The 26021-nt window shown below is 35.9% G+C and overlaps 2 protein-coding genes across 4 annotated transcripts in view; one reads left to right on the top strand and one right to left on the bottom strand.

Moving 5' to 3' along the window:
* The first annotated feature begins 968 nt into the window (after window positions 1-968).
* On the top strand, window positions 969-21208 carry SLC24A5 (solute carrier family 24 member 5). 2 transcript variants are annotated; one of them, XM_066276491.1, is made up of 9 exons: window positions 969-1113; window positions 1832-2011; window positions 13673-13756; window positions 13847-13950; window positions 14280-14380; window positions 15764-16047; window positions 18195-18401; window positions 20296-20397; window positions 20886-21208. In XM_066276491.1, exons 1-9 carry the CDS (start codon window positions 993-995, stop codon window positions 21206-21208), a joined length of 1506 nt encoding a protein of 501 aa, XP_066132588.1. In that variant the 5' UTR covers window positions 969-992. The 2 variants fall into 2 exon arrangements, with proteins under 2 accessions (XP_066132588.1, XP_066132589.1); XM_066276492.1 differs by having other exon boundaries at window positions 20296-20464; window positions 20886-21050.
* Window positions 21209-21785: 577 nt separating this feature from the next.
* MYEF2 (myelin expression factor 2) overlaps window positions 21786-26021 on the bottom strand; it is a 30152-nt gene continuing 25916 nt past the window's right edge. For both annotated transcript variants that reach the window (XM_066276499.1, XM_066276500.1), the window contains one exon: window positions 21786-21953. In XM_066276499.1, the coding sequence (XP_066132596.1) occupies window positions 21790-21953 (164 nt within the window). In that variant the 3' untranslated portion in view covers window positions 21786-21789. The remainder of the gene's footprint in view (window positions 21954-26021) is intronic.

The raw sequence follows: 26021 nt of genomic DNA, 5'->3' as shown, positions 1-26021 counted from the left end.
ATGTGAAAGAGGCTGTTCTAAGTAGATTACCTACATTCATTTATGCTTTTATCACCACCACCCAGACAGAGGTGGTACTGTAACATTCCCATTTTACATATAGTGGAATGAAGGAGCATAGAGGTTATACAACTGGCCCAAGGCCACAAAGCTAATAAGTAGCAATGCTAGGACTCAAACCAATTGGTCTGGCTGCACAGGCCAGACCTGTGTATTAGCTACATGTTACTATACTGCCACAAGTTCTTAACACCTTGACAGGCCCAGTAAATGTTAGGGCAGAAAAGATAATGGTCTATATTTGAGAACTCCCTGCCTCGTTGAATTTGCATTCTAGATAACTTCTGACAGAGAGCACAGCTAACCAATGATCAAATAGCATCCAGTCTGTCGCCTGTGTAGTTCTTGAAGCTGTCAATTCCTCTCCATTCCCATTGCCACTGCTTTGGTTCAAGGCACCATCGTTTCTCCACTGGATAACTGCAGTAGCTCCTAGGTGACCTTCTGCCTCGAGCCCTAATTGGAGACAAGAATGAATGGCAAAACCGGAAATACAAAAGCTAGCCAAGAATACACATACACCAGCCTCAACAATTTCTAAGAACAAGAGCTGAAGAGAAGTGGAAGCAGTTGGAAATCTCAGATCCTTACAAATCTAGAGGAAGACTAAAGCAGAGCCTGTATGAAGACATTAAATAAACCGACCTCATAAGGTGCAAGCCTCCAGGATCTGCCCTCAGGGACTGTGGGCCCAGAGCAGCTTTCCACAAGGATTGTTTGCTCTCTTCCCTACTTCCTCCAGCCTCCCTGGGACTTGAGGCTCCAGATCAGAGAAGTTAGGCTGACTCCAAGCACCCTCCCTCCTGCACTGGCCTTGCTGAATTGTGCCCTGGGCAGGGCATTGGGCAGGAAGGAGACTCCTCACATGATTCAGCTTAATCCCCCTCTCCTCCCTCCTGCATGCTGCACACTGCAGCAAGGGTGCAGCAGAAATGCAGGCTGAAGGGGGTCCACAGTGGACAAGAAGGGCCCTACTCCTCGGCATCCTCTGGGCTACAGCACGGCTGCCTCTCCCAGGCGCCTCCCTGCCCCAGCGTCTCCCAAGGGACACAGGTAGGTGACACTGGGGTCACTACCCCCACTGCTGCTGCTGCCATATGCAGATGAAGGGACTCAGAAGGGGACAATCTCATTCGACTCTCTATTGCTTATGCTTCTTCCTGCACTTGCTCTGATATTTCGCATTTGAAAGAATATGAAACACTTTTGATCCTCCAAATAAGTTCTCAAAGATAGCACCAAAATAATTCACAGCCATCACGAAGTAGGAGAGCCTCCAGTTTTTATTGTTGGAGACTTCATTATGAAAAAAAAGAAATCTTTCATCCTAGAAATGCACTCTGCCAACAGTGGACGATTCTTTGCAGACCTGTGAACAACTTGGGCTTTGAAACGGGAAAATAAAATTGTACAAGTATTAGAAATCTTTTTAATCAGAGATATAGTTTCTACTTGAGGAGGAAGAGGGATTCAGAATTCCCCATTTAGAAATGAAACAAAGAGGAGTGATTTCATGATTTCCTCTTTTAATTCTTCTACTATCATCAGTTTATTTCATTAAAGCATCTCTTTCGAGTCCCAAAGACTAATTCTTTTTTTAAGGATCTATAACTACATCAGATTCAAACATGCTTTATACATTTTCACCAGGGCTTTTAAAATTTTACCCAGAAACCCCACACTTTACAATTTTCTTAAGCAATTTCCCTTTGTGGGCTACAAATGTGTAAATCTAACATCCTTTAAATTTTTATCTCCTTTTCCTTACCAGGAAATAGCACCCAATGTGTTATTTCTCCATCATCCGAGTTTCCTGAAGGGTTTTTCACAAAACAGGAGCGCGTAGATGGAGGCATCATAATCTACTTCCTAATTATCCTTTACATGCTCATGGCCCTGTCTATTGTCTGTGATGACTACTTCCTACCTTCCCTGGAAATCATCAGTGAATGTAAGTGGCTAGAAATCTACCCTGTGACTTTATGCCGCACACATATATGGCTGTCTTTGAAATAGCTCAGCAACAATTCTATCGACTAGTTGCAGAATTTCACTAATAGAAATTAAGCTCAGTTACTGGTTTCTGAAAATAAGATCTACCAGTTGAGCCTATTAGTTAGGTCCCTTCATCATGAACACCACCCAGAATTCTGAGCCTAGACCTTTCATTTGCGCCCTCGTCCCTAAAATTGAGGTATCAGTGATGTTTTATGCCACAGAAATAGAAACACCAGAATTTCCAGTCTCTGTCTTCTCCTTAGTTAAATATTTGAGCATGTTCACTCCAGAGAAAGTCTAAGTTCAGAGTTTGGTTACCTTTGGACCGAAGCAGCACCCCCCCCACACACCACCCCCGAAGCAGCTAGCATTTCTTCACAAAGGGGAAGAGCATGAACATAAATTCTCTTTTACCCACAGCCCACTCCCACCCCCGCTGAAATGCTAGTCAGGATTTTTCTCTCTTGGTTCACTCCAGTATAGCAGAATCCTGAGGACCTAAAACAAGACCTGGCAATTGTAGGGACGCCCTCAACACGTGTTTAATGAAAAAGAAATATATAAAATAGGTCAGCTTAAGTTTACTGTTATTATTTAACTCAAGTAGATGTAAATGCATACATTGTTACACTGACCTGGTTTTACATTGATATTGATATTTTTATTTAATAGAGATGAAATTACTTTAACATAGTGTTTTTACTTGGAGTGATGAAATACAAGAAAAATAGAAAAGTAAAATCATTGACCTTTCCGCCACCCAGAGATCCTCAGCTACCATTTGGTGTGTTTCCTTTCAGTCTCTTGGATCTTGCTATTGATATAGTTTCAGGTCTTTTATTTTTTGTCACATAATACTGTATTGTGTATCCTTTCCCATATTAAATGCTCTTCAAAAGCATAATTTTAAATGGTAGCAGTTTAGGATTCTATAAATGATTTGAGCCCCGTGTAGAAATTTCTAATTTTTAAAATTACTGATTCCCATGAGACATTTGATTTTTAATTCTTTTTTGTTCTAAATAATGTTATGGCCTTAGTTGTATAAAATATTTGCCAACTTCTTTGATGATTTCCTGATAAAGATACAGAGCTGTGCACATTTTGAGCTTTATCTTATACACTGCCACAGGCATTTCACAAAGGGTGTGTGAACTTAAACCTCCAGAATGTGTGGTAGCTTCCATTCCAGAAAACCATGAATGGAACTTCATTTTATAATGTTTGTATTTATCTTTTATCTTATTTGTAAGATTCAACATTTTATGTTCATTGAAATTTGTCTTTCTCTGTTGTGTTATATTGCCCATGTTCTAATGGGGGGGGGGGGTAATTTGTCTTTTTCTTGATTTCCAAAACTTTTTTTTTAACATAGGGATATTAATCTTTTTTCTAAGAATTTTTATATCATGTGCTTTTTCATGGTTTGTTGTTTGCTCTTGTGTTTTGTGTGCTTACCACATTGAAATTTTACATATTTTAAGTAAATTTATAAAGTTTATAAATCTCTTTTTCGTTTTACTTAGACTTTTTATCTCTAGGTCAAAAGAATTGTCATAATTTACTTACAGTTGGTTTTTCTTTATGTTTGTTTATTTCTTCCCCTGAGAATTTGTTTTGCTATATGATACAATGTTTTTCCTTTTCAAACGTTGATCAACTTTCATATACTAAATTCATATATATTTATGGATCTGTTTCTATACTCTTAACTCTGTTGTCATAATCTATTTGTTTATCTTTATGGGAAGAACCATATTTTTAAATAGGAAACCCAAATAGATCATGTTAATTATATAAACCTAAGAAACTTAATATTCAAGGTACTACTGTATATCTCACCTAGAATCATTCTCTTTATGAAAAGTAAAATAATCACTTAATTTTTTTTGCTTTTATATTTCCAATGACTTGACTGAAATAATAAATCCATCAAAAATGTTATTATAAAAAATTGTCTTCAGAGTGGTAATTAAATAACTTTTCTAACTCTGCAGAAATACACTACTGCATTAAAGTTTAGATTGCTACTTCAAAACAATCTACATTAAGTGGCTTAATAGAATATCTATAATAATCACTTCCACCATGCCACTTGTGGAATTACTCTGAAACATCATCAGCAACATGCATTTCTCAAGGGCACTGCTCTTTGCTCTGAAACAGAATACAGGAATAATATGGACATTGATGGGTGCCGAACCTCCCTCAGCGGCTAAGAATTGACCCAGGTTTTGAGTACTGAAAATACTGGCAACAAAATGAGATAGGAACAGTGCTAGCTTGATTTATTTTTAAATGTCTGTAAATTAATTCTGTCATTTCTCTTTTCAAGGTCTAGCATAGTCTTATCCAAATTAGAACGTGAGCAATAAAAAACAATCCCCCTGGAAATTGTTTATGTCCACAGAAATGTCTGTAAATGCTTTCCATGTCCGCAGAGTTCTTTGGTGAGCATTGAGTTACAATAGTTCCACTCATCCTGTCAACTAATAAATATTAGTTTCAAACCAGTTTACTGAACACACAGCATGGTGTACAGAAGATGTGTTGTAGAATTGTGCACCTGAAACCGGTATAATTTTGTTAACCAGTGTCACCCAAATAAATTAAAACCAAACAAACAAGCAAAAAATAGTTTACTGAAGCATCACAGAAAGTATTTATTTATTTATTTATTTATTTATTTGAAACAATTTTATTTTATTTATTTTTTTACAGAGTCAGAGAGAGGGATAGACAGGGACAGAGAGAGATGAGAAGCATCAATCATCAGTTTTTCATTGCGACACCTTAGTTGTTCATTGATTGATTTCTCATATGTGCCTTGACCGCGGGCCTTCAGCAAACTGAGTAACCCCTTGCTCGAGCCAGCGACCTTGGGTCCAAGCTGGTGAGCTTTGCTCAAACCAGATGAGCCGACGCTCAAGCTGGCGACCTCGGGGTCTCGAACCTGGGTCCTCAGCATCCCAGTCCAATGCTCTATCCACTGCGCCACCATCTGGTCAGGCAGAAAGTATTTATTTGTTTGTTAGTTATCATAAAAATAATTACAGAAGGCAAAGCATAGTTCTAACTTATATATGTATGGTTTCTTTAGTCTTCACACAAACCTTACAAAGTAGGGATTATTTCACTGAAGAAAACAGGCTGAGAAGATATTTGATTTGTCTTGATGCCACAGTCAATATATATGGCAGAGCCCTGGTCTCTCTAATGCCCAAACACAAGAATGTTCTCAATTGCTATATAATTTTATACATCTTGGTTTGAGATTAGCTACCATAACATGGTTGTTTCAGAAGAACTGTTCTATATGAATAATCTTAAAAGATATTTTCCTCATAAGGGCACTGAAAATTTTGACCTCCTCCTTCCCACCCCCCAAAAAACCATCAAATACCCATTGTAATGATGGAGGAAATATACTACACTAAAAACTAAAGAATCCACTTCAAAAAGTTAGCTTAGACTTTCAGCAACCTACTGGAAACTATAATGTTATAAACATTTACCCACAATAATTGAACTCTGAGGCCTACACATTTTGTTTAGAATGTACATGAGATCATAGTATAGCACTGTGGAGTCATATTATCACGTATGATGCAATGACTTTCAGTGAGTACATGTTCTGAGTCCTAACCTAGAACACAATGGTAAAACTGGCAGGCCCCTGGCCCACCCCAACCCCGCCATCCCATTCCCCCTTCCTCAAATCACCAGCAGTGGTTCATTAGGTCAGCAGAGAGACTTCAGCAAGGTGACAATTAGAAGAGGCTCAGGAATGGCATCTCTGTGCAGGGGGCAGAGGAGGTGCAGGACAGAGGCTCTTGCTGACACCCTGACCCAGACCCAGACCCAGACCCAGCTTGGGCAAGCAAGTGCTCTTTGTCTGTAGCTATATATGTTGGTCTGACAAGTTCTCCTAGAGCTGCCACCACTTGAGGCTTCAGCAAGGAGCTTTCCCTTCTGCTTGTTCTAATTGTAATCATAAAAGTCGCACAACTTCCTCTCCCCCACTCAACACTAGAAAAGCAAGCGTCTGCCCCTACTAGACAACCTGAGACATGGGGCTGCCATCCTAACAGAGTATAGAACCAATGTGAGAAAAGGCTATTATACCCTGTTCCTTTAATCCCATCACCTTTTCTTTCCATTTAGGAAAAGAGGCTAATAACAATTCTTTGACCAAAGGGCCTAAGTGAAATTAATCCACATTATTAGAAGGAATAAAAATCATACTCCAGCTATGCAGGGTATTTTACCTTGCAGATAAAGCCTGGTTTCTGTGGTGCAAACAGGTCAGGGAAGGGGGTGAAAAGGTGTCATCAGACGAGGGATGTTATCTGAGACAAGCTGGAGCTAAGGGTAATGGGGTAAGGGAAAAAACCCACGAAGAGCTCTCTCATTCCCGTCAGTCGTGCTGCTCTAGACCTGTACTGGTCATATGCTCTCGGCAGTATGTATATGCATATGTGTGAGAGAGAGACAGAGAGAGTCAGAGGCAGAGAGGATTCCAAGCAACAAGGAAGAAAGGGGAGCCTGTGTGGTCTCTGCTCATTGATGTAAGCCTAACTAATGAAACTTTGTCTAAATGCTCCATTTGTGAGGTCAGTCACATTACCTTGTAGGCATACCTGGTACTGTCTGCTGGGGCTTTGTCTCCTTTCTTCTACATCTTTATGCTATACTTGCTGAACGATCTATGGCAATGCTGAGACTTCTTAGAGGTGTTGGAGGGGGAGAATGCCATTCTATGCTATAGTGCCATACGGTGAGATGATAGAAAGTGTCCACCCTGGCGCCTGACACCGCCTAGGTTCAAACTGCTGCCCCCCCCCATTGACTATATCTGAGTTTGGGCAAAGTACTGAATATATTCCTGCTAGAACTACCTCAGCTGTGCAGCAAGGGTGACTAGAGCACTTTGTTCAAAGAGCTGTGTGCCAAGTACATGAAGAAATACAACTGCTTACATATGGACCCAGCACATAGGAAGCATTCACTAAATTTTCATTATTGCATAAGAATAGACTACCAAGACTAGAATTCTTCACTCAGGAAAGATGAGCATGAAGAAGTGAATGATGAAAGTCAATATAAATATATTTGGGGCACATACCAAATCCAGGGTGTATCTGCTAGAGCTTGGAAACAACGGTAAGTTTGATGCAAATAAAGCAAGTACTATTTCACAAGGTAGGAAGTAAGTTTATGAAATCCATTCTTTTATTTGCTCGAATGACACATTTGGCAACTTTAAACGATACCTTAAACATCTCTAGACTATTGTTTAGAGTTTCTTTTATTTAATTCACATTAAAATCCATACCGTTTTATTCCATTTTTAGTGATCTTTTATTGTTTAAAGAATATTTTAAGTATATTTAATTTAAATATAAATTAAATTAAAAATACAATATAAACTATTTTTAACTTATAACCCAAATAGGACTATTATCTCTCAGATAATTTTTAGAAACACAAATGTTTAGTATAAGGCCAAAAATCCTTCTCACATATTTTTTTCGATAAGTAATAGGGCTCTCCTAGAATTATTTAACCATTGTTCAGAGCAGATTCTTTTAAACTTCTTCCATGTTATCTACACAGAAAACTGAGAACCCCTTAAGACTGGTCACCTGATACAGTCCAAATTTCACAATGAGCTAGCTCTGAAACTTTTCATTTTAAATGTTACACTAATATACTGTACTATTCAATTAGAAATTCTAATTCTTTGACCATAGTGATCCTTGAGGTATAACATGTCTTAAGTGAAAACTATCTTAATAAAATATGAAGAAACATAATTGAATATTTACCTTTTTATTAAAAAATTCTCTTTATTCACTCTGCTTTGAATTAATATTTGCTCATGTGCTACTTTATGTTTCAGAAATAGACAATAAGAAAGGAATGCAAGTTTTAATTCCAGGTAGATTTGGTTCTAAATTGATAAAATTGAAAGGGAGTTAAGTAATTCTGCGAGTATGGCATTTGGAAAGCCTACAGTTTCAGGGATTCTTTGATTCTTAATCCTTATGAAATTTACAGAGGCAAAGCCTTCCCAAAGAACAAAGAATCTAAGAATTAGTGCTTCCTCCCTGCCACACGGGCACTCATCCTCCCCTTAAAAGCATTTTCATATGCTCTGTTTTTCTTTTCTCTCTGATCTAAATTGTGGTCCCCTAGAATTCCATCTAAACCTCCTCCAGGTGCATGGATCTAGATAAGGGCTAAGTCATTTGGATAGTACCCAGATGCTATTGCAGGAATAAGTGATGATGATGATGATGATGATGATGATGATAAGGGTATGTATTAATCTCTTCACTTACATGGATGACTGGAAGAGATGCTTTTTAAAGTAAATAAGATTTAGGTGCCGATCCCATCTCTACAATTACTATGTGACCTTGAGCAAATTACGGAGCCAAAACACAGGTAATTGTGAAGTTTAATGATAAAAAGTCTTGCATATGCTTTATATAATAGGCTGAGGACAGCTGGACATTCATTGTATTATGGCTGTTATATTGGGGAGTCCTGTTTCAGTAGAATCAGGCATTTAAAACCATTGTACAAGGTTTCAGGATTTATTGCATTGTAGCTCAGACCAAATATAAGGTGGTAACTATAAAGTGCTCAAAATGTTTTTATTTATTGTTAAAAACCTCACAGAGCATATATGTGCAGCTGTGCACTGAAAGGCAGGCATTCATTCAAATAATGCTAACTTTACTCAAAATATTACTAGAAGAATACTTGAAATTAATAACAGAATGAATTTTGCAAACCATCACACTTCATTTTGGACCCTGAATAAAATTACTCAGCATGACTATCCAACCTAATCACTAGAGTTGGGTCTGAATGGCCTTTTTTTTTTGGATTTTTCTGAAGTGAGAAGCGGGGAGGCAGAGAGATAGACTCCCGCATGCGCCTGACCGGGATCCACCCGGCAAGCCCACCAGAAGGCGATCATCTGCCCATCTGGGCCGTTGCTCTGTTGTGGCCAGAGCCATTCTAGCACCTGAGGCAGAGGCCATGGAGCCATCCTCTGCGCCCAACAAACTTTGTTCCAATGGAAACTTGGCTGAGGGAGGAAAGAGAAAGAGAGAGAGAGAGAGAGAGAGAGAGAGAAGGGTGTAGAAGCAGATGGGTGCTTCTCCTGTGTGTCCTGGCCAGAAATCGAACCAAGGACTTCCACATGCTGGGCCAACACTCTACAACTGAGCCAACCAGCCAGGGCCTGAATGACTTTTGATTGCTTCCAAAACTCTAATCCATTCACAAGGCATTTTATCTTTGAGGACTTTTTAAAATTGTGCCAAATTGCATATAGCCTGTACTTGTAACTCTATTTAAATGTGAAAAGGACTGAAAATACATTAAAATGGTAGCAGTGGCTAAATATTAAGGGAGGAGTATAAGTGACTTTTCCCCTTTATTTTCCTCCATGTTCTATATTTTCAATAATGTAGGGTTTAATTATTAAAGGAATTTATTAAACATGAAAAATGGTACCATCTAAGGCACAGAATTCATACTCTACATTTTGAATAAAAATTGATAAAATTAGAAATACCTTAAGACTGTGTAGTTCCACCTCCCATTTTACAGGTGGCAAAATATAATACAAACCTTGTCTGAATGACTTGTCTAAAATTTTCTATTAAGGTACTTACAGTCATGGCCAGCATCCAGGTCTCCAGCCTAGTTTAAACACTGCCTACTATATTCCCAGAAGTGGATATTCACAAACTGTTATAAACTTCCCAACATGGTACCCTAGAAGAGAACACACTTAGGAAAAAGTCTGATAAGTTTTAGTAATCAGTTCATTACCACAAAGTTGCACTTTAAATAAACAATGTGATTATCTAATCTTACCAAGCAAACTCACCTTGATGATTTCTACTGTGTCCTGAAGGAGATGCGATTATTCCTTTAGAGTAAGAGAGAGAAAATAAAGTAATAGCTCTGGGAGGGGGGAAAAAAAAACCCTGAACAATTTTATCTTTAATAATAAACTATAGCAGAGAGAAATGCTACCCAAAGGTCAGCAATTCAAAGCCAGTCTGTTCTAAAGTTCAGATATATAAACCATTTTTACAAAATATGCTTAGAGCCTTAAGATATAACTTGCTAAATTATCTTTGAAGTTTTACACATCTATTAGTATGGGCTCTTTCCTTTCATAACTCAGTTAGAGCCCTCTTAATAGAAACATGCTTTACTGTTATTGATTTTTGATAGTGAGAGTGTTGGAAAGGGCTCCTGTTTCCCTACTTTGCAACAACCCAATAGATCACACTTGAGATTTAATTTCCCTAATGAAGCATTCTTTGTCTAATGAAGGTTGGTCACTGACTCCCCAGTTGCACCAAGTTGAATAGTAACATCAAGATAAAACATGTTCTTTTTCAATTTCCTCCACATATTATCTAGCCTATATTTTCTTTGAGAAAATTCATAATAATATCCAATGTTACTAAATTTACACATTCTCTGGAATGAGCTGGGAAACTTCTAAAGTATCTCTGATTCCCAGTAACTACTTTTTCCCCACAGAAGGAATGAATTGGGGGCAGTTATATGGCAGTGCCAAGAGGCGGAGAAAACAACTCAATTGTGTTACCACTGGTCTACCTCACTGCCATTCTTATATTGGGTTTCTGTCGTGAAGCTGAAATAGCATTGGCCTTAGAACCAATATACTTGTAGTTTATGTTGTAACTTCTCACATTTAAGATCCTTTCTATTCACGTAACTTTGAATTACCTAACCTCCTGGACCTGTTTCTTTATCTGGAAAAATGCAAATACCACCACTCATATTTGAGGCTAGATGAAGTTAATAAATTATGTATGTGAAAGTGAATAGCATACTATTGATTTAAGATATTTACTTCACACCTAAAATGAAAAAAAAAGTTAATCACAGAGCAATATGTTTTATCTTGTTCTATTTTGTTTTATGGCCAATTGATCTGAGTACATAACACAGAATTATAATAAGAGTATATATATATATAAATTATATATGTAATCATATAATTGTTATATATTACATGGAATGGTATATGTACATACCATTCCATGTAAAGAAACCAGTAAAGAAATGCTGACATACAACTTTTATAAATCATTACTTCATTAATCAGTGACTTTGTTAGCTACTTCAGGTACATGTTCATAAGTGACATGACCACAAGCAAATAGTGAGGAATAGGAGAGAAGGCCTAGATTGGATCGTCACAGTACCCTGAGAGGACTTTTCACAAGGCTTAACAGGTGGCCAAACAGCTGATTCAGTCTAGAGCTGATTGGGCCTCTGAGACCAAATAACCCCAAAGGGATTTTTAAAAAATGGTGCTGAATATCTTCAGCAGGCAGTATGTGGATGGCCTTCCAAGCACTTCCCATATCTTTCGGAATAAAAACCAAAATCCTCACTAGGATCCACAAGGCCTTATAGGATCTGACAACCTATTACCTTTGACCTTATCATCTACTGCTCTACCTTCACACGCTTAATGCCAGACATGTTGGCCCTCTGTTTCTTGAGCACACAGGTAAGCTTCTACCTCAGAACCTTCGTGCTCACTCTTCCTGCCTGGAATACTCTTACCCCAGGTATATGTATGTGTAGCTGGCTCCCTCCCTCTCAAGTCTTTGTTAAGTTACCGCCGTCTCAGTGAAATCTTTCTGGTAACCAAATCTAACATTACAACCCTTGCATCATGACATTTGATATCCCCACTCCGAGCTTCTGTTCCTTGTTTTCTAACATAATGTAGAGTTTGCTTATCTTGTCAGTTTCCTCTCACCAGAGTTAAAGCTCCACAGGAGCAGAAACATTTATTTCCTTACTGCCATATTCCTAGCACATGGAAAAGCATCTGGCATAGTAGGTTGTCTGTAAATGCATAAATAAATGAACAATAGTCGGGTGTTCCTATTAGCCACGGCTGTTTAAGTAATCACCCCAAAACTGGGCTCAGCTCAGTGTTTCTTCCTCCAAGTCAGAAGAGGAGGTGGGATCATCTGACGATCCCTCCCTCATATGGCTGGTGCCTGAGACCTGGAGACTCAAAACAGGAGGGGTTCCTCAAGCATCTCTATTTCTACATGGGCTCTTCATGAGATCTCTCCACTACGGGGTTTTCAAGGCAGCGAGATTTTTATGTGGCAGATTATGGCTCTAAGGCAAATGTCCATAAAGAACATGAGAAAGTTTTGTCACCTTTTATGTCCTAGCTTCACAAATATTATGGCTCTGCCATACTCTGTTAGTCAAAGCATTAGTCACAAAGGCTCATCTAGGTCCAGGAGGAGACATAAATTTCACCGTAAACTTCACCTTTTTATTATTTACTTTTTGATAGGCAATGAAAAGGTTCTGGGGAATCATGTGGGCAGAAATACTGTAGATACTGTAGTCATTTTTGTAAAATACAATCTACCACACCAAGAAAAAAATCGGTAAAGTCAAAGGCTTATCTCCCAGCAGAGAAGTAGAACATGAAAAGCACCTGAGAAAGAGCAACATGTAGTGGTCCCCACAAGCAAGAATGAGGAAATATGGACCACAGGTGACAGAGACTCAACCATGCACACCAGAATTTGGGGGTCCCAGGAAGACTGGAGTGTCAAGAACCAATGGGAACAATAAACAATAAACATCAACAACTGATTGCTATAAGAGCCTTGGAAACCTGAATTTTAGTCCTAACTTTGTGACCTAGGGTAAATAACACCCAGCATGCTACCTCTATCAGCTGCATTTTATTCTACCAGGAAAACCCAGCTGGGGATTTCTGATGCAACCTTGTCTCGGCCTTTCCAAAGCAAGGTGGTTTCTTCAACACGGCTTTCCTTCCCATAGTAGGTCCCTTAGCTCTACAATTGAAGAGGCAAAAAATGTCTTAAGGCTCTCATCCCATCAATCACTGAGGATAATGGATTTGCATGATTACAAACAGGGGATACACTCAATATGAATAGTATTTTATTTCCTACTCCAGAGCAGTTTTCATGGTTCTGTGTTTTAAATCAATAGTTATTATACAAGTCAATCTTGTTTTTAGTTAACTAATTTCCTCCCATTTGTGTTTAGACAAAGTTGAAACTGTCAATTTGTGAATATGCTTCTTAATTCAGCTTTACCTATAGATCTTGAAAACCACCAATATTCACTTTTTCTTAAGTTGGATTAGTATTCTTGAATTACATTAATTTTCTCGGCTATTGGGGCACTGACAATTTTTAAAAAGTCATGCTGCTGCTATATACTCACAACTAGAAAGGAGTCTTTTCTGGGTCTCGTAGATCCATCTTTGCACTCAGAACACTGAGTTGCAGCACAGTTTCCATATGCTTCTAGCCTTATCTCCCTTTCCACAGCGGCTTTAAGTCAGGAAATCATAAGGAAAACAAGACACTGTATTCCTCTATAACCTCCATATTTTAATTTTCCAGATGAAGTCAATCTTAGTCCTTTTCTGTGAAGATGTAGCTTTGAATACCTATCGTATTTAGTTATAAACACATGCTCTTTTCGTCAGTCACTTTACCGGGCATAACATCCTTCCCTTTGTCTTCAGCCCTTGGACTGTCTCCGGATGTTGCAGGTGCAACTTTTATGGCAGCCGGTAGTTCAGCTCCTGAATTAGTTACTGCTTTTCTAGGTAAGTATTGCGCCATATATTTTTTGCTAACCCTGTGTTACTTCAATCTATTTCAAATGAACACTAACTTGCGTACTACCTTGCTCATAGGTGTATTTATTACAAAGGGAGATATTGGTATTAGCACCATTCTTGGATCTGCAATTTATAACCTCCTTGGGATCTGTGCAGCCTGTGGCTTGCTAGCTAATGTGGTATGTACAAAAACTTTATTCAACAAAATTGATTGCCTTGACAAATTAAAAAACTGTTTATAGTCTAAAACAAGTAAGGCACTAGTCATGTGTTCAATCAAATTTATTAATCAGTAGAAAAACCAACAAGTATTCAATTTTAAGTTAACCCACAAACAGCTTTTGGTCAAATTTATGAAAATCAGAGGTTTAGAAACAATTTTCCTTCAAGTTCCTTTTTCTCTAAGTAATATGCAAAAGATATTTAACTATAAACATACAATTTTATTATATTATGCATTTTTAAAGAGGTTACAGTGTAATGAAATTAATTAATGATCATTTTACAGGTTTCAACACTATCATGCTGGCCCCTGTTCAGAGACTGCGTGGCATACGCAATTAGTATAGCGGCAGTCCTTGGCATAATATTTGACAACCAAGTGTACTGGTAAGCCTGAAATAATTGTTACTCCTATGTAAAACACAACTAGAGAGTTTATGTAATTCTAATGGTTTAGTAACGTTTTTTTCAGAAATGTTACTTCAGTCACTTCTCAAATATCGGCCATTTTCGCAACATTTCCCAGTGGGTTTCAGAGCTAAAGCTCCACATCACAATTGTTGTTTTCTCCCTTCTTTGCAATTTTTTAGTAATCTTTTTTCTGCCTCGTAATCGCTGGACGTTACCATCTTTTCTTCTCCCTACTGACTGTTCAGAAAGTCTCCCAACTTTTCCTGTACAGTAAAATCCTAACAGTTGGCTTTTCTATCAATTGGGTTATTGTTCACCTTACCTCAGAAGTGGTCATGGTCACAAGATTGGAGATGATGATGGAAGTAAAAGTCCTTTTGAATTCCTGCACCTTTCTCTCTGATGTTCATTTAGGGAGAGGAACTATACCCTTCCTTCTACCTCTAAGAATCAAAAATATTTAGGTTTCAATGTTAAAAACTACTTGCTCTCTTTATAATCTCCCTATCGTTTGCTGTTCCAAGAAAATAAAAATAGAAAGTGACTTGGGCAGATAACTTTTTCAGCTAACATGCACCAGGTAGCTAACAGGTATTTATCACTACACTAGGAAGCATAAGGGATACGGACATGTAAAACCCACAGCTGCACAGGTTGTGCCTTGCACACTGCCAGAGGCCAGTAGAAAATAGAAAACAACGTGAATGGCTCCCCTCTGGAGTACAACAGCGCTGCATACCTGCTATTGAGAAACAAAATCTAGCAAGGTGAAAACTTCCTAAAGGAATTGTTCTGAAATCCAGTCTGTCTCTCAAAGTTGTTTTCTTGTTCAGTTACATTATCAAAAAAAATCTCTATACGTATAGCAAACTGAAACACCCCAGCCAAAACCTAACAAATTCTGAATATTTTACACAAAATTCGTACATTAGAAAATCTGAATAGGCACAGCTGAAATGAACTAACATGCGATATTCTTTTGCAATTGTTTTGTATTTTGGGGAATGAATTCTGCCAATGAACCGCGAGGTGAAAAACACCCATTACTATCCATTAGTTTCACCTTAATTTTGAAAAACGTATAATTATTATAAGTATGTTTTATACCTTCCATCTTGAAGAAATCTATAAATGAATACAAGGTTCCAATCCTTTTTCTTTTTAACATAGAAAAGATAGTCAAGATCCTATCAATAAACTTATAATAATGCTGTAACATCCCTAAAAGAACAAAGTATTATCTAGAAATATGATTGTTCTATTGCTGCATTAAAACCTAAGCAGATACCGCCCAAAAGCTATTAACTCTCAAATAACTTTCATTTTTTATTAAAAAACACACATTTCTCTAATTTATAGGTATGAAGGAACTTTACTACTTTTGATATATGGATTATATATTTTGGTGCTGTGTTTTGACATTAAAATTAACCAATATATTATAAAGAAATGCACTCCTTGCTGTACTCGCCTTGCCAAAGCTATGGAGGAGAGAAGTGAACAACAGCCACTGATGGGATGGGGAGATGAAGGTCAAGCATTCATTCGTCGACAATCAAGAAATGATAGTGGAATATTTCATGACGATTCTGGTTACTCCCATCTTTCAATAAGTTTACATGGACTTACTCAGGTTTCTGAAGGTAATAACCTCATCATGCCCACTATTAAGTCTACTCACTAGTGAAACTTTATTTTACTTTAATGCTGCAAGTACTCTCTATTTATTATGTAAGAGACGCTGGAGAGTCAGGGGTGAAGAGGCAGTCCATATCCTTGAGAAGCTCCCAATACCGTAGGAAAAAAACAAAATAGCTAAACTATGAAGGGTTAAGTACTAAAGAAATAATATATAACTGCGTTTCCTAAATGGGATATATTATTTGAAATTTGATGAGGATGGTTAGATAGAAAAGACTATCAAACAAGGGAGCATTTAAACAGCCTTGTAGAATAGGTAAGATTTTAACTGATGATCTGATTTATAACCAATAAATAACAGCTCCTGAAGTCTTTATTAGGTAATGATGCAGAGGTTAGAATAACATATAATCTATAGATTGACATGAGCAAAATGTTTGTGCAAGTACTAGCATAACTGAGTGAAGTGTGCTAGGTAAGAAAGCAGAGGAAAGGTGTCCAGAAAGAAACAGGACAGGAAGAGGCTTAACTGTTTGTGTAAGAGTCTTGGCAGGTTTGTGAGCAAGAAAATTGTAAGAACTGAAACATGGGATAAAAGGCATGGAGGTCGTTAAGAGGCTACTGAACAGCTGGTGTGTTTAACAGAAGCCTAGACAGAGCAAAAGCAGTGGGAATAAAAGAAAACAGACATGAGACCATTCAGAGAAAGTGTCAGGAAGACTAGGCAATTAAAGGACTATATGGGGCCAAAAAAGGGAGCAGAGACAATTCTGAAGCTGTGATCATAAATGACTAAGAAACTCAAACACTGCTTACAAAAACTAGGAATTTAGGGAAAAGGGCTGGTGATAAGAAAGGAAGGTAACAATTGAGTTTTAAACATGCCGTTGAAGTAGTAGCAAAACACCTGGGTAAATATGTTTAGTAGAAAGTCAAATTCAGCTATAGCCAGAAATATAAATTTATGGGCTACTTTTTAATAAAATTATATAAAACAGATTCTAAATTTAATTTAGTACACTAGGAAGGGAATTTATTCTAGTTCACTATCTAGAAAAATTAAAACATGAATTGTCCTCTTCTGACAAAAACTACTTTGTAGTCTTTCAGGTACAAGCATTATACGTCTCTAAGTTAACTTTTACGAAAAGAAACTCAAAAGAATGAGTCCAACATTTATTATTACAGTTATGAGGTAATTTTAAAATGTTGCTTGTCCCTGTATTCTTTGAAAGTCAATAAAATAAGCTTGGAGACAAAATTTTTAAAATTATTATTACACTAAAATTATTCTAATATTAATGACCAATTGGCTAAGGCTTGGCAAATCTTTTTATGAGTTGTTTTACTAGCATTAGTTGTAATGCGATTTGATCAAATATATGGGTACATTATTTTGTTAATGCCATACAAATTTTAAACAATTTTAAAATGAATTCTATTTTTATCTGATACATTATTGTCTTCCACTAACTCTATAAAACAAATTGAATAAAGGAACATATTCAAGCTTTATAAATTACATGTTGATTCTATGCTAGTTCCTATTTTCTTAAGGTTCTAAGAATTGTGGTGAATTCTGAATTTAGTAATAAGAAATATAATGAAACAAGCTCCTCAAAATTATGTACAATGAGAATTAGAATGGAATATTCAAGTTAATAAAATATTATGCTCTAATTACTTTATAATCCATAAGTAAACATTATCCAATATACGGAGCAGGCTGTGGCATCATTAATATTGGGAAGTGAGACAACTAGAACAGCTAAGGTAAAAGCCAGCTTAATCTCATAGGCAAAAATAAACAAATAAAAATTACTAATGACCATCCATACACTGCAGAGAACCAGGAGATGTCCAACTGATACTTCATAAACCTCTCTAATATATTTAGCAAATGACCCAAGACATTTTGATAGATTTAAGGCCCCAAATCAAGAAATACTTAGTATCATATTTCACCTGTCTGCCCTAAAGTCTCAGTTTCTTTTTGCCAGCAATATCAGTAATGAGGTATTCAAATGTTTAAAATTGCCTCTTAAAAACTGATACAGCTAATTTATTTCAATATAGCTTTCTAAATAGACATTTCTAACTTAACTGGCCATTTGAGTAAACTCAGAATCATTTAATTTTTCCTCAACAGATCCACCAAGTGTTTTCAACATGCCTGAAGCAGATTTAAAAAGAATTGTCTGGGTATTATCCCTTCCTATTATTACATTACTTTTTCTAACCACACCAGATTGTAGAAGAAAGTTTTGGAAAAAATATTTTGTAATAACCTTTTTCATGTCGGCACTATGGATATCTGCATTTACTTATATCCTGGTTTGGATGGTTACGATAACTGGTATGTATTTTTAGTACAAAAGCACAATTTAAAAAGGAAAATGATCAATTTTGTATAAGAACTCCATATATTCACTAAAAGTAGTTTAACTGAGGAGCAAATTTCTTTTTCCGCAAAGAGTAAAAAAAAAAGGCTATTTACAAAATAAACAAATATCAATATACCAATTATCCAAGTTTTGAGCGTAGCATGTGACATATCAACTATATTCTCACAATTATACAGTCCAGGGGTACAAGTCAAAGGATCATCTTATAAATGAAATCAAATTCACTAGAAGTCTAATTAGGTTAATAATTAAATCACATTGCATGGGATCCATAATACACTATATTTAGTTCGATTAAATAATAAAAACTATAGCAACATGCCAGTGTTTTGAAAAAATAATGGGTGCTCATGCTTAACTGGAATCCATTTTATTTTGCTTTCTACTATGGTAATACAAATGTACTATGAAATGACTAAAAAGGAAAAAAAAGCTTCATTTTGGGTTTCTACTACCTTCCTGATTAATGCTTGGCCATAATCAGCTCTAGTTCCACAGAACTCAGTCCAGAAGGAAAAACTAAATATAAACAGAACAACAACAACAAAAATCAGGAATTTCTCCCCAGAGGTTAACCTGAATAAACCAATAATATCAGAGAGGTAAGCAAAATACTGTGTACCCAAATCACTGGGTTTCCTGTTTTTGCTAATCAGGTCCATTCATTTACATATTACCTAGGCATGTACATTTCATTGACAGCTGAATTAATGCACCAGAGACACATAACCTGCAAAGCCTAAAATAATTTCTACTTGGTCCTTTACAAGAAAAGTTTGCTGACCTCTGACTTTTTCCAAATTAACATGTGGCTTAGAATAGTATGCTAGCAAAAAGTAGAATTTTTTTTTCTTTTTTTAATAAAGATGAAAAAGTTCAATTAGTTTGCATAGTAAATCTCTCCAGACTTTTTCAACTAGAACATATTTGACATTAGCAAAACAGAAAGAGCAAAATCAAGTTAGCAGACCATAGAACACCCCTTCCAAGATGATAAATTATTATTGTTATTTATGTACATATAAACTCTGGCAACCAGTAACAAAAGTTAACAATCAATTACAACTCTGATATCAATATATATAAACATGCAATAAATAGGCTACTTAGAAGTGTTTTTTTTTAATTGATACTTGAAAGGAAGAAAAAAGAACAACTCTAAAGCAAATTTTCAATTATAACATTAAAGGAGCAGTTATATGTACTTCTTTTTTAACTTCCCATTAGTTCTGTTTCCTAGAATAAATGTACTTCTAAAAATGTTGAACTGACATAAAATTTATCTGAAGCATTAATAAATTGGGACTATAATGTCAGAAAGACTCAAAAAGAATCCTATTTTGTTTTCCTAAGATTTATAGTACTTTCTCAAAGAAAACACTAAAAATTAAGATATATCACTAAAGTGGAACTTAAAAATGTATACCATGTTAACACATTTATAATTTAAAGATAGCTATAAATAATTTGATTAACAATACTTTAAGAAAAGGTTTAAAAAAAAATGACCAATCTCATTAGCACACATTAAGCAATAGCCTTGATGATATCACAGTGATGATATCCAAAACTTCTGTAAGCATACCAAGGAGGTGAATGACTGACTTCTTGGTAGAATCTTGTCTATTAAATATCTATCATTAAAAATCTGTGCTACTTATATTGCCAATTTTACCAATTATACTCAAATATTTTTCTAGCTAAAATGTAAGTACATACAGAATGGCTCTGAAATCTAAATCAGCCTATTTCTTTTTGTTCAGGAAGGAAATCTCTAAAATATTTGCAGAAAATTGTTAGTGAATCCATATGATTAGTAACTTATAATATCTCTGTTTATTACAGGGGAAACATTAGAAATTCCAGATACAATAATGGGCCTTACTTTACTAGCAGCAGGAACAAGCATACCAGACACGATTGCAAGTGTGCTGGTTGCAAGAAAAGGTAAGGATCAGGTCTCTCCAGCTGCAATGCCCATTCTGCAAACCTGGCTGAAATACACTAAGCAAAGGTACCTTTCAAAATATTTATTTCCTCAGTAACATACTTTGAAGGAAAAAAAAAAGAAGTAACTCACTAGGAAGGATTTACTATCAATATTTAATAACAAACAGATTCACTAAATCTAATTTCCCAAATAAAATTCATCTGAAAAATGCATTAAATTATAATTAAACATGTCAAATTAGAATGAAAAGCAACAAGTAATCTACATATCTTATTGAAAAAGTTTAATAAAGATAGTATTAAATTAATGTTACTACTTTAAACACTAACCTCCCAAAATCAAAAAATACAAATCAGTACAACTTTTGTTCTAATACAATTTACTAAAAGCAACAAAGTATCCAGTGTCTTTTCTTATGAAGCTTAATAATAAAATACAGTATTGGTATGCACATTTTAACGACATGCTTTTTTTTTTCCTGCAGGCAAAGGAGATATGGCTATGTCTAACATCCTGGGATCCAATGTGTTTGATATGCTGTGCCTAGGTGTTCCATGGTTGATTAAAACTGTATTTATAAATACATCAGCTCCTGTAGAAGTGAACAGCAAAGGACTAACTTACATAACCATCTCTCTCAACATTTCAATTATTTTTCTTTTTTTAGCAGTTCACTTTAATGGCTGGAAATTAGACAGAAAATTGGGAGTAATCTGCCTATTATTATACTTGGGACTTGCTACACTGTCAGTGCTATATGAATTTGGAATTATTGGAAATAATAAAATAGAGGGCTGTGGAGGTTAATATTAATAGTGGTAGGTGGAAAATAGGAACGATAGGGAGGGGCAGAGAAGGAATTTTCCTTTTCTTCATTTAAGTCAAATAAAAAAATATCCTGAACTTGAGACTCTAAAACTTATTCACAGTAATTCTTTACCACCAAAGAAAACTAATTTAAAATCAACCAAAATCACACTCCATTTTGTCTGAGTCCTTTCTTATCAAGAACAATTATATATAGATAACAGAAGTTTTGAAAAAACCACCTGTTTTACCTTACAATAAATAAGTTGATAAAAGCTGGAGAAACTTGAACAAACAAATCCCACTATGTAGTACTGAAAATAATGAGGAAATGGCTTATTTCATTAAAAAACAGTATAACCATTCATTTAAACTGAATGACCAGACTTGCTATCTTTAAAAACTCAAAATTGAGATTAACAAAAATCACAGTGTATTTAACACTATACTGTTAAAAGCTGGTGGGAGTGTTAAAAGTTCATTTTTACAGCCTTTGTAAGCAGACAGTATTACTTTAAAAATGACTTTTACTAGAAGATTCAGCAAAACAGATGTAAGAATGTTCCAACCATGCTTTGAAATTAAGCATTACGATCCAAGCGAACATCGATTTCTCTGCCACTGATTTTTATGCCATTCATTATTCTGCAGGCCTTTTCAGCTGATTCTGAAGAGTCAAATCTGACCGTTCCACAGCCTTTCGACTTTCCATTTTCCATTTTTATTTCTGCAAACATTACATGACCTATAAAAGAAAAATACAGAATTTCTAACCAGTTAAACAAGTTCCATATTTCACAGGTCTGAAATTTCTCATTGCCAATAAAGTGATAAGTAACTTGTCTAGAAACATTAACATTAATGACTTAAAAATAACATATATGTATAAGCATTATTCACATCATTTTACTATAATGCAATTCATATAAAGTAATAAACATATACGGGTTAGAATATACAAAAATGGGACTCAAAATTTGCTTAGGATTTTTTTAAAACATATTATCTTATTTTATTTTTAAGACTTTATTCATTTCAGAAAGAAGAGGCAGAGAGAGAGAAGGGGTTAGAAGCAGGAAGCACCAACTCCCATTATGTGCCTTGACCAGGCAAGCTCAGGGTTTCGAACCAGTGACCTCAGCATTCCAGTAGAATTTTTTATTAAAACACACATTTTACTTTTTATGTTAAATCCTTAGTTTCTGAAGGTAATTTTACAGCAATAAGGCAAGCCAGCACAAAATGCCACCAAATCACCATGTCCAATGACAAATTACAAATTTAAACAAAATTATTTTTAGACAAAATTGTTGCTTTCTTCCCAATCTCCTCTTACTTCCCTTTTATCCTCTATTTCAACTCTTTTTTTTTTATTTCAACTCTTTTATCCCATGAAAACAGTAGCAACCACCCAGAAATTTAATTTTTACCAAGTCATGAAGGGCCCCACTAATTCTGCTTTTCAACCACAGTGAGAATGTCATTGATTCAATATCACAATTTGAATTCCAAGTGTAAGAGTGTCACCAAATAGGCATGGAAGAGATACTGCAGATTTAAATCAATAAAGGTAAAAACAATTATGGTAAGAGCACAAAGAACTTAAAGGAGTTTCTAGGAAGAAGAGGAAAACTCAATGATTATTCCATATACAGTTAGTAGAGACAGGTATTTGAAGTAAATCAATTATCATTTATGAAAATACAAAGTGGCCATAAAAATCCATCACTCAAACCAGCACACTTGAGAGTAAAAGGGAGAGCTATTAATAATTATATATATAACATATGTAAAGTGAGACCATCTCCAGGCAAACTTGGATGTGTGATCACTGATCTACAAGGATTTAAGCTTGAGGTGTATGACTACTTACCATAATACTTCCCTCCCCTTGAATATTGTACTTGCCAGATCGCTATGGGCTAATTTTAGTCTGGCAACAAAATCAGAGAGCCAGACATATTTAGTTAATTCTAAAAAAGGAGAAAAATGAAGAAGGGAGGAGGTAAAAGAAAAGGGCTTAGCAAAAAATTCCATAAACTCTTTTCAGACAATGGGAATAATTTTAATCTCCCTGCATGAGTAAGATTATTTTTCTTTTTAAATACTGATCTGATTGATTTCTTATCTATAACATCCTGGAGTACTTTTCCATTGTTTTTTGATATACCCTCTCTCTGACCCCATAACTGTATATTTTTTAAACTAACGGATAGGCAATCACTCAAAACTAACTAAATGGTACAAGTTAATAAATGCCATGTTGAGCCTAAACCATGATTTGGTAACTCAGACCAGGAAGTCTTTATCTGTGTTCTAAAAGTTATAAAACAGACTAATTCCCTAGAGAAATTATTAAGGTTAAAGAGAACCCAAACAATTAAAACATATACACACATACAGAGGAATCACGTTTTCTAATAAACATCATAAAGTGAAAGTAGAAAATTCATTTTAAAAAAACTTTAAAGACAGACACAGAGCAATTTCCAGAGTCCTCTTAATATTTTGAATGCTGGGTCCTGAAAAAAAGTAAGTTTAATTAAAGAAGCATACCTTGGTCAATGGCAGCAAGCAGCACTTTACATTGATTTTAAAGGGAACTGTGGATCCTTTTAAGGGCTTTTAAGTTTAAAGGTTTGCCCTCATCCTAATTTAACCTAAAAATGAAGGGTTTTCTTAACATAAGTATTCCACCCTAGGTTTATTAGCAACAGTACAGTTCACTTAAGTAAGACCATTTTTTAAACTTCAAAGGAAAATATGTAATTATCTCTTGCAAAATCTGTCTCTCGATCTTTCAGGACAAGTTTCTTTTTTTCCTTTTCAATTCTGTCTCTTGGTTTAGGGACCCCCAAATTACTGACCTCACAATGATCTCAGGCTTTTCTATCTGACATGGTCTTTCAGCAAAGACACTTGAACTTTCTTACAGTTTGGACACTCAGGCTATCCAAAAGTGGCCTCGAGGCACTTATTCCATAGACTCTGGCTTTTTATATTCTCTGAGCACTTTCTCATATGACTTAAATATCTACAAATATCTTGTGTAATTCGAAGAAAAACAAAAACAGGACTGCTATTTTAGCAATAGTATAGGACAAAACAGTATGAAATGAGAAACTGGTACCACAGAATAAACAAACATACTGCTGTTATATTTACTAGTTATAAAAACGGTTTATATTTCAGTAAAAGAAACCTTTGCACTTTAATCTAGCCTGTTAACTTCTTGTGGTATGTACTATGGGAAATGCTTATATAAAAGCATATCTAAAAGTAGACCAAGTTAATGCATAAATAAATACATGATTCATTGAAATCTACTTCCAAAGCAAAGTTGTAACATAACCACGGGGGGCAGGGGATGCAAAGACTCAGATATTCTACAAAAAATAATTATAACACAAGGGACAAAAAGAAAAAAAAGTGTTAGTGTTTCTTTACAAATAAAAGAATGTATTAATAAATGTTCTTCATATATTTTTACTGTCACTGCATTGTTTTTACTGTTATGTTTTTCTAGAGTCAAAGTCCACTATTCATGCTTGAAGCATGTGCTTTTGGTAAATAAAATCTATCAAATCTCCATTTTCTATGCAATTAACAAGCATACTAAGGTAGAAAAGCCCATAATGAAAACCTGTGGGAAAAACTAGATTTGTTTATGTAGTTTATTGTAGTAACAATTAAGAATGGGCACTGCAATTCTAAAATGTTATGGCCCTGCACCACACTTAACTGGAAATGTATGCACAAAAATGGAGCAAATTTCAAAGACATTGCCCATTTGACTTCATTAGTACAACCTGAATTAATGTGGGGTCCAACTGTGAAGGGATCGGTGAATTAATTTACTCAGCCTTCTTAAAATGCTTATCACTGAGGAATTATATAAGGTAAGATAAAAGAGGCCTATATTATTATACTCAGTTTTTATATTTGGGGGCTATGTGAACACCTTTTGCTTGTCTTGAGGGCAATATAACCCATAATACAATATTCCTTAGCTCTTGTAATGGCCCCATCAAGGACAATGAACAACTATAGCAATCTAATAAGCAGATGGCTTGCTAGTGGGCCATTTACCAGAGGCAATGCCGGGGGAGATGCACAGAGTATCACTAGACTCTTCCTAGGAGCAGCCAAGAGAATATGCATGTGTGCCTTGGACTCAGAAGTAAGAAAACAACAACAAAAAACTGCCTTTTACTGCAAAAGAGGCTATTGCTGGCTTGGATCAGGTTAAAAAGAAATTTCCCATAATAAGAAAGGAAAACTCTTTAAAAAGTTATGTGGCCAAAAAATGGATGGTTCAGTTCATACAAACCAGGTAATTTCCAGCTGTCAATAGCTGGACACTTAATTCTGTATTACTACATAACTTTTTTTCTTTCCCATCCATCAACGCAGTTCAAGATTAAAAACAGGAAGATGGTAACAAATTATTTAAGTACAGTATTACCTTAATATAATCCAAGTCAGAGGCTTTTACAATTAGAATTGAGAAAAAAAAAATCATTGCTCTCATACTATAACTATAGACTGATCAAAGAGGGACATAAAAAATAGAGCTCAAATAAAGTAAAAAGGCCCTGGCCGGTTGGCTCAGTGGTAGAGCGTCGTACTGGCGTGCGGAAGTCCCGAGTTCGATTCCCGGCCAGGGCACACAGGAGAGGCGCCCATCTGCTTCTCCACCCCTCCCCCTCTCCTTCCTCTCTGTCTCTCTCTTCCCCTCCCGCAGCCGAGGCTCTATTGGAGAAAAAGATGGCCCGGGCGCTGGGGAGGGCTCCTTGGCCTCTGCCCCAGACGC

This window comes from Saccopteryx bilineata, chromosome 4 (assembly GCF_036850765.1).
Source record: "Saccopteryx bilineata isolate mSacBil1 chromosome 4, mSacBil1_pri_phased_curated, whole genome shotgun sequence".
Lineage (NCBI taxonomy): Eukaryota > Metazoa > Chordata > Mammalia > Chiroptera > Emballonuridae > Saccopteryx > Saccopteryx bilineata.
Note: the sequence above shows the minus strand (reverse complement) of the source record. Positions and strands in the feature narration are given on the sequence as shown.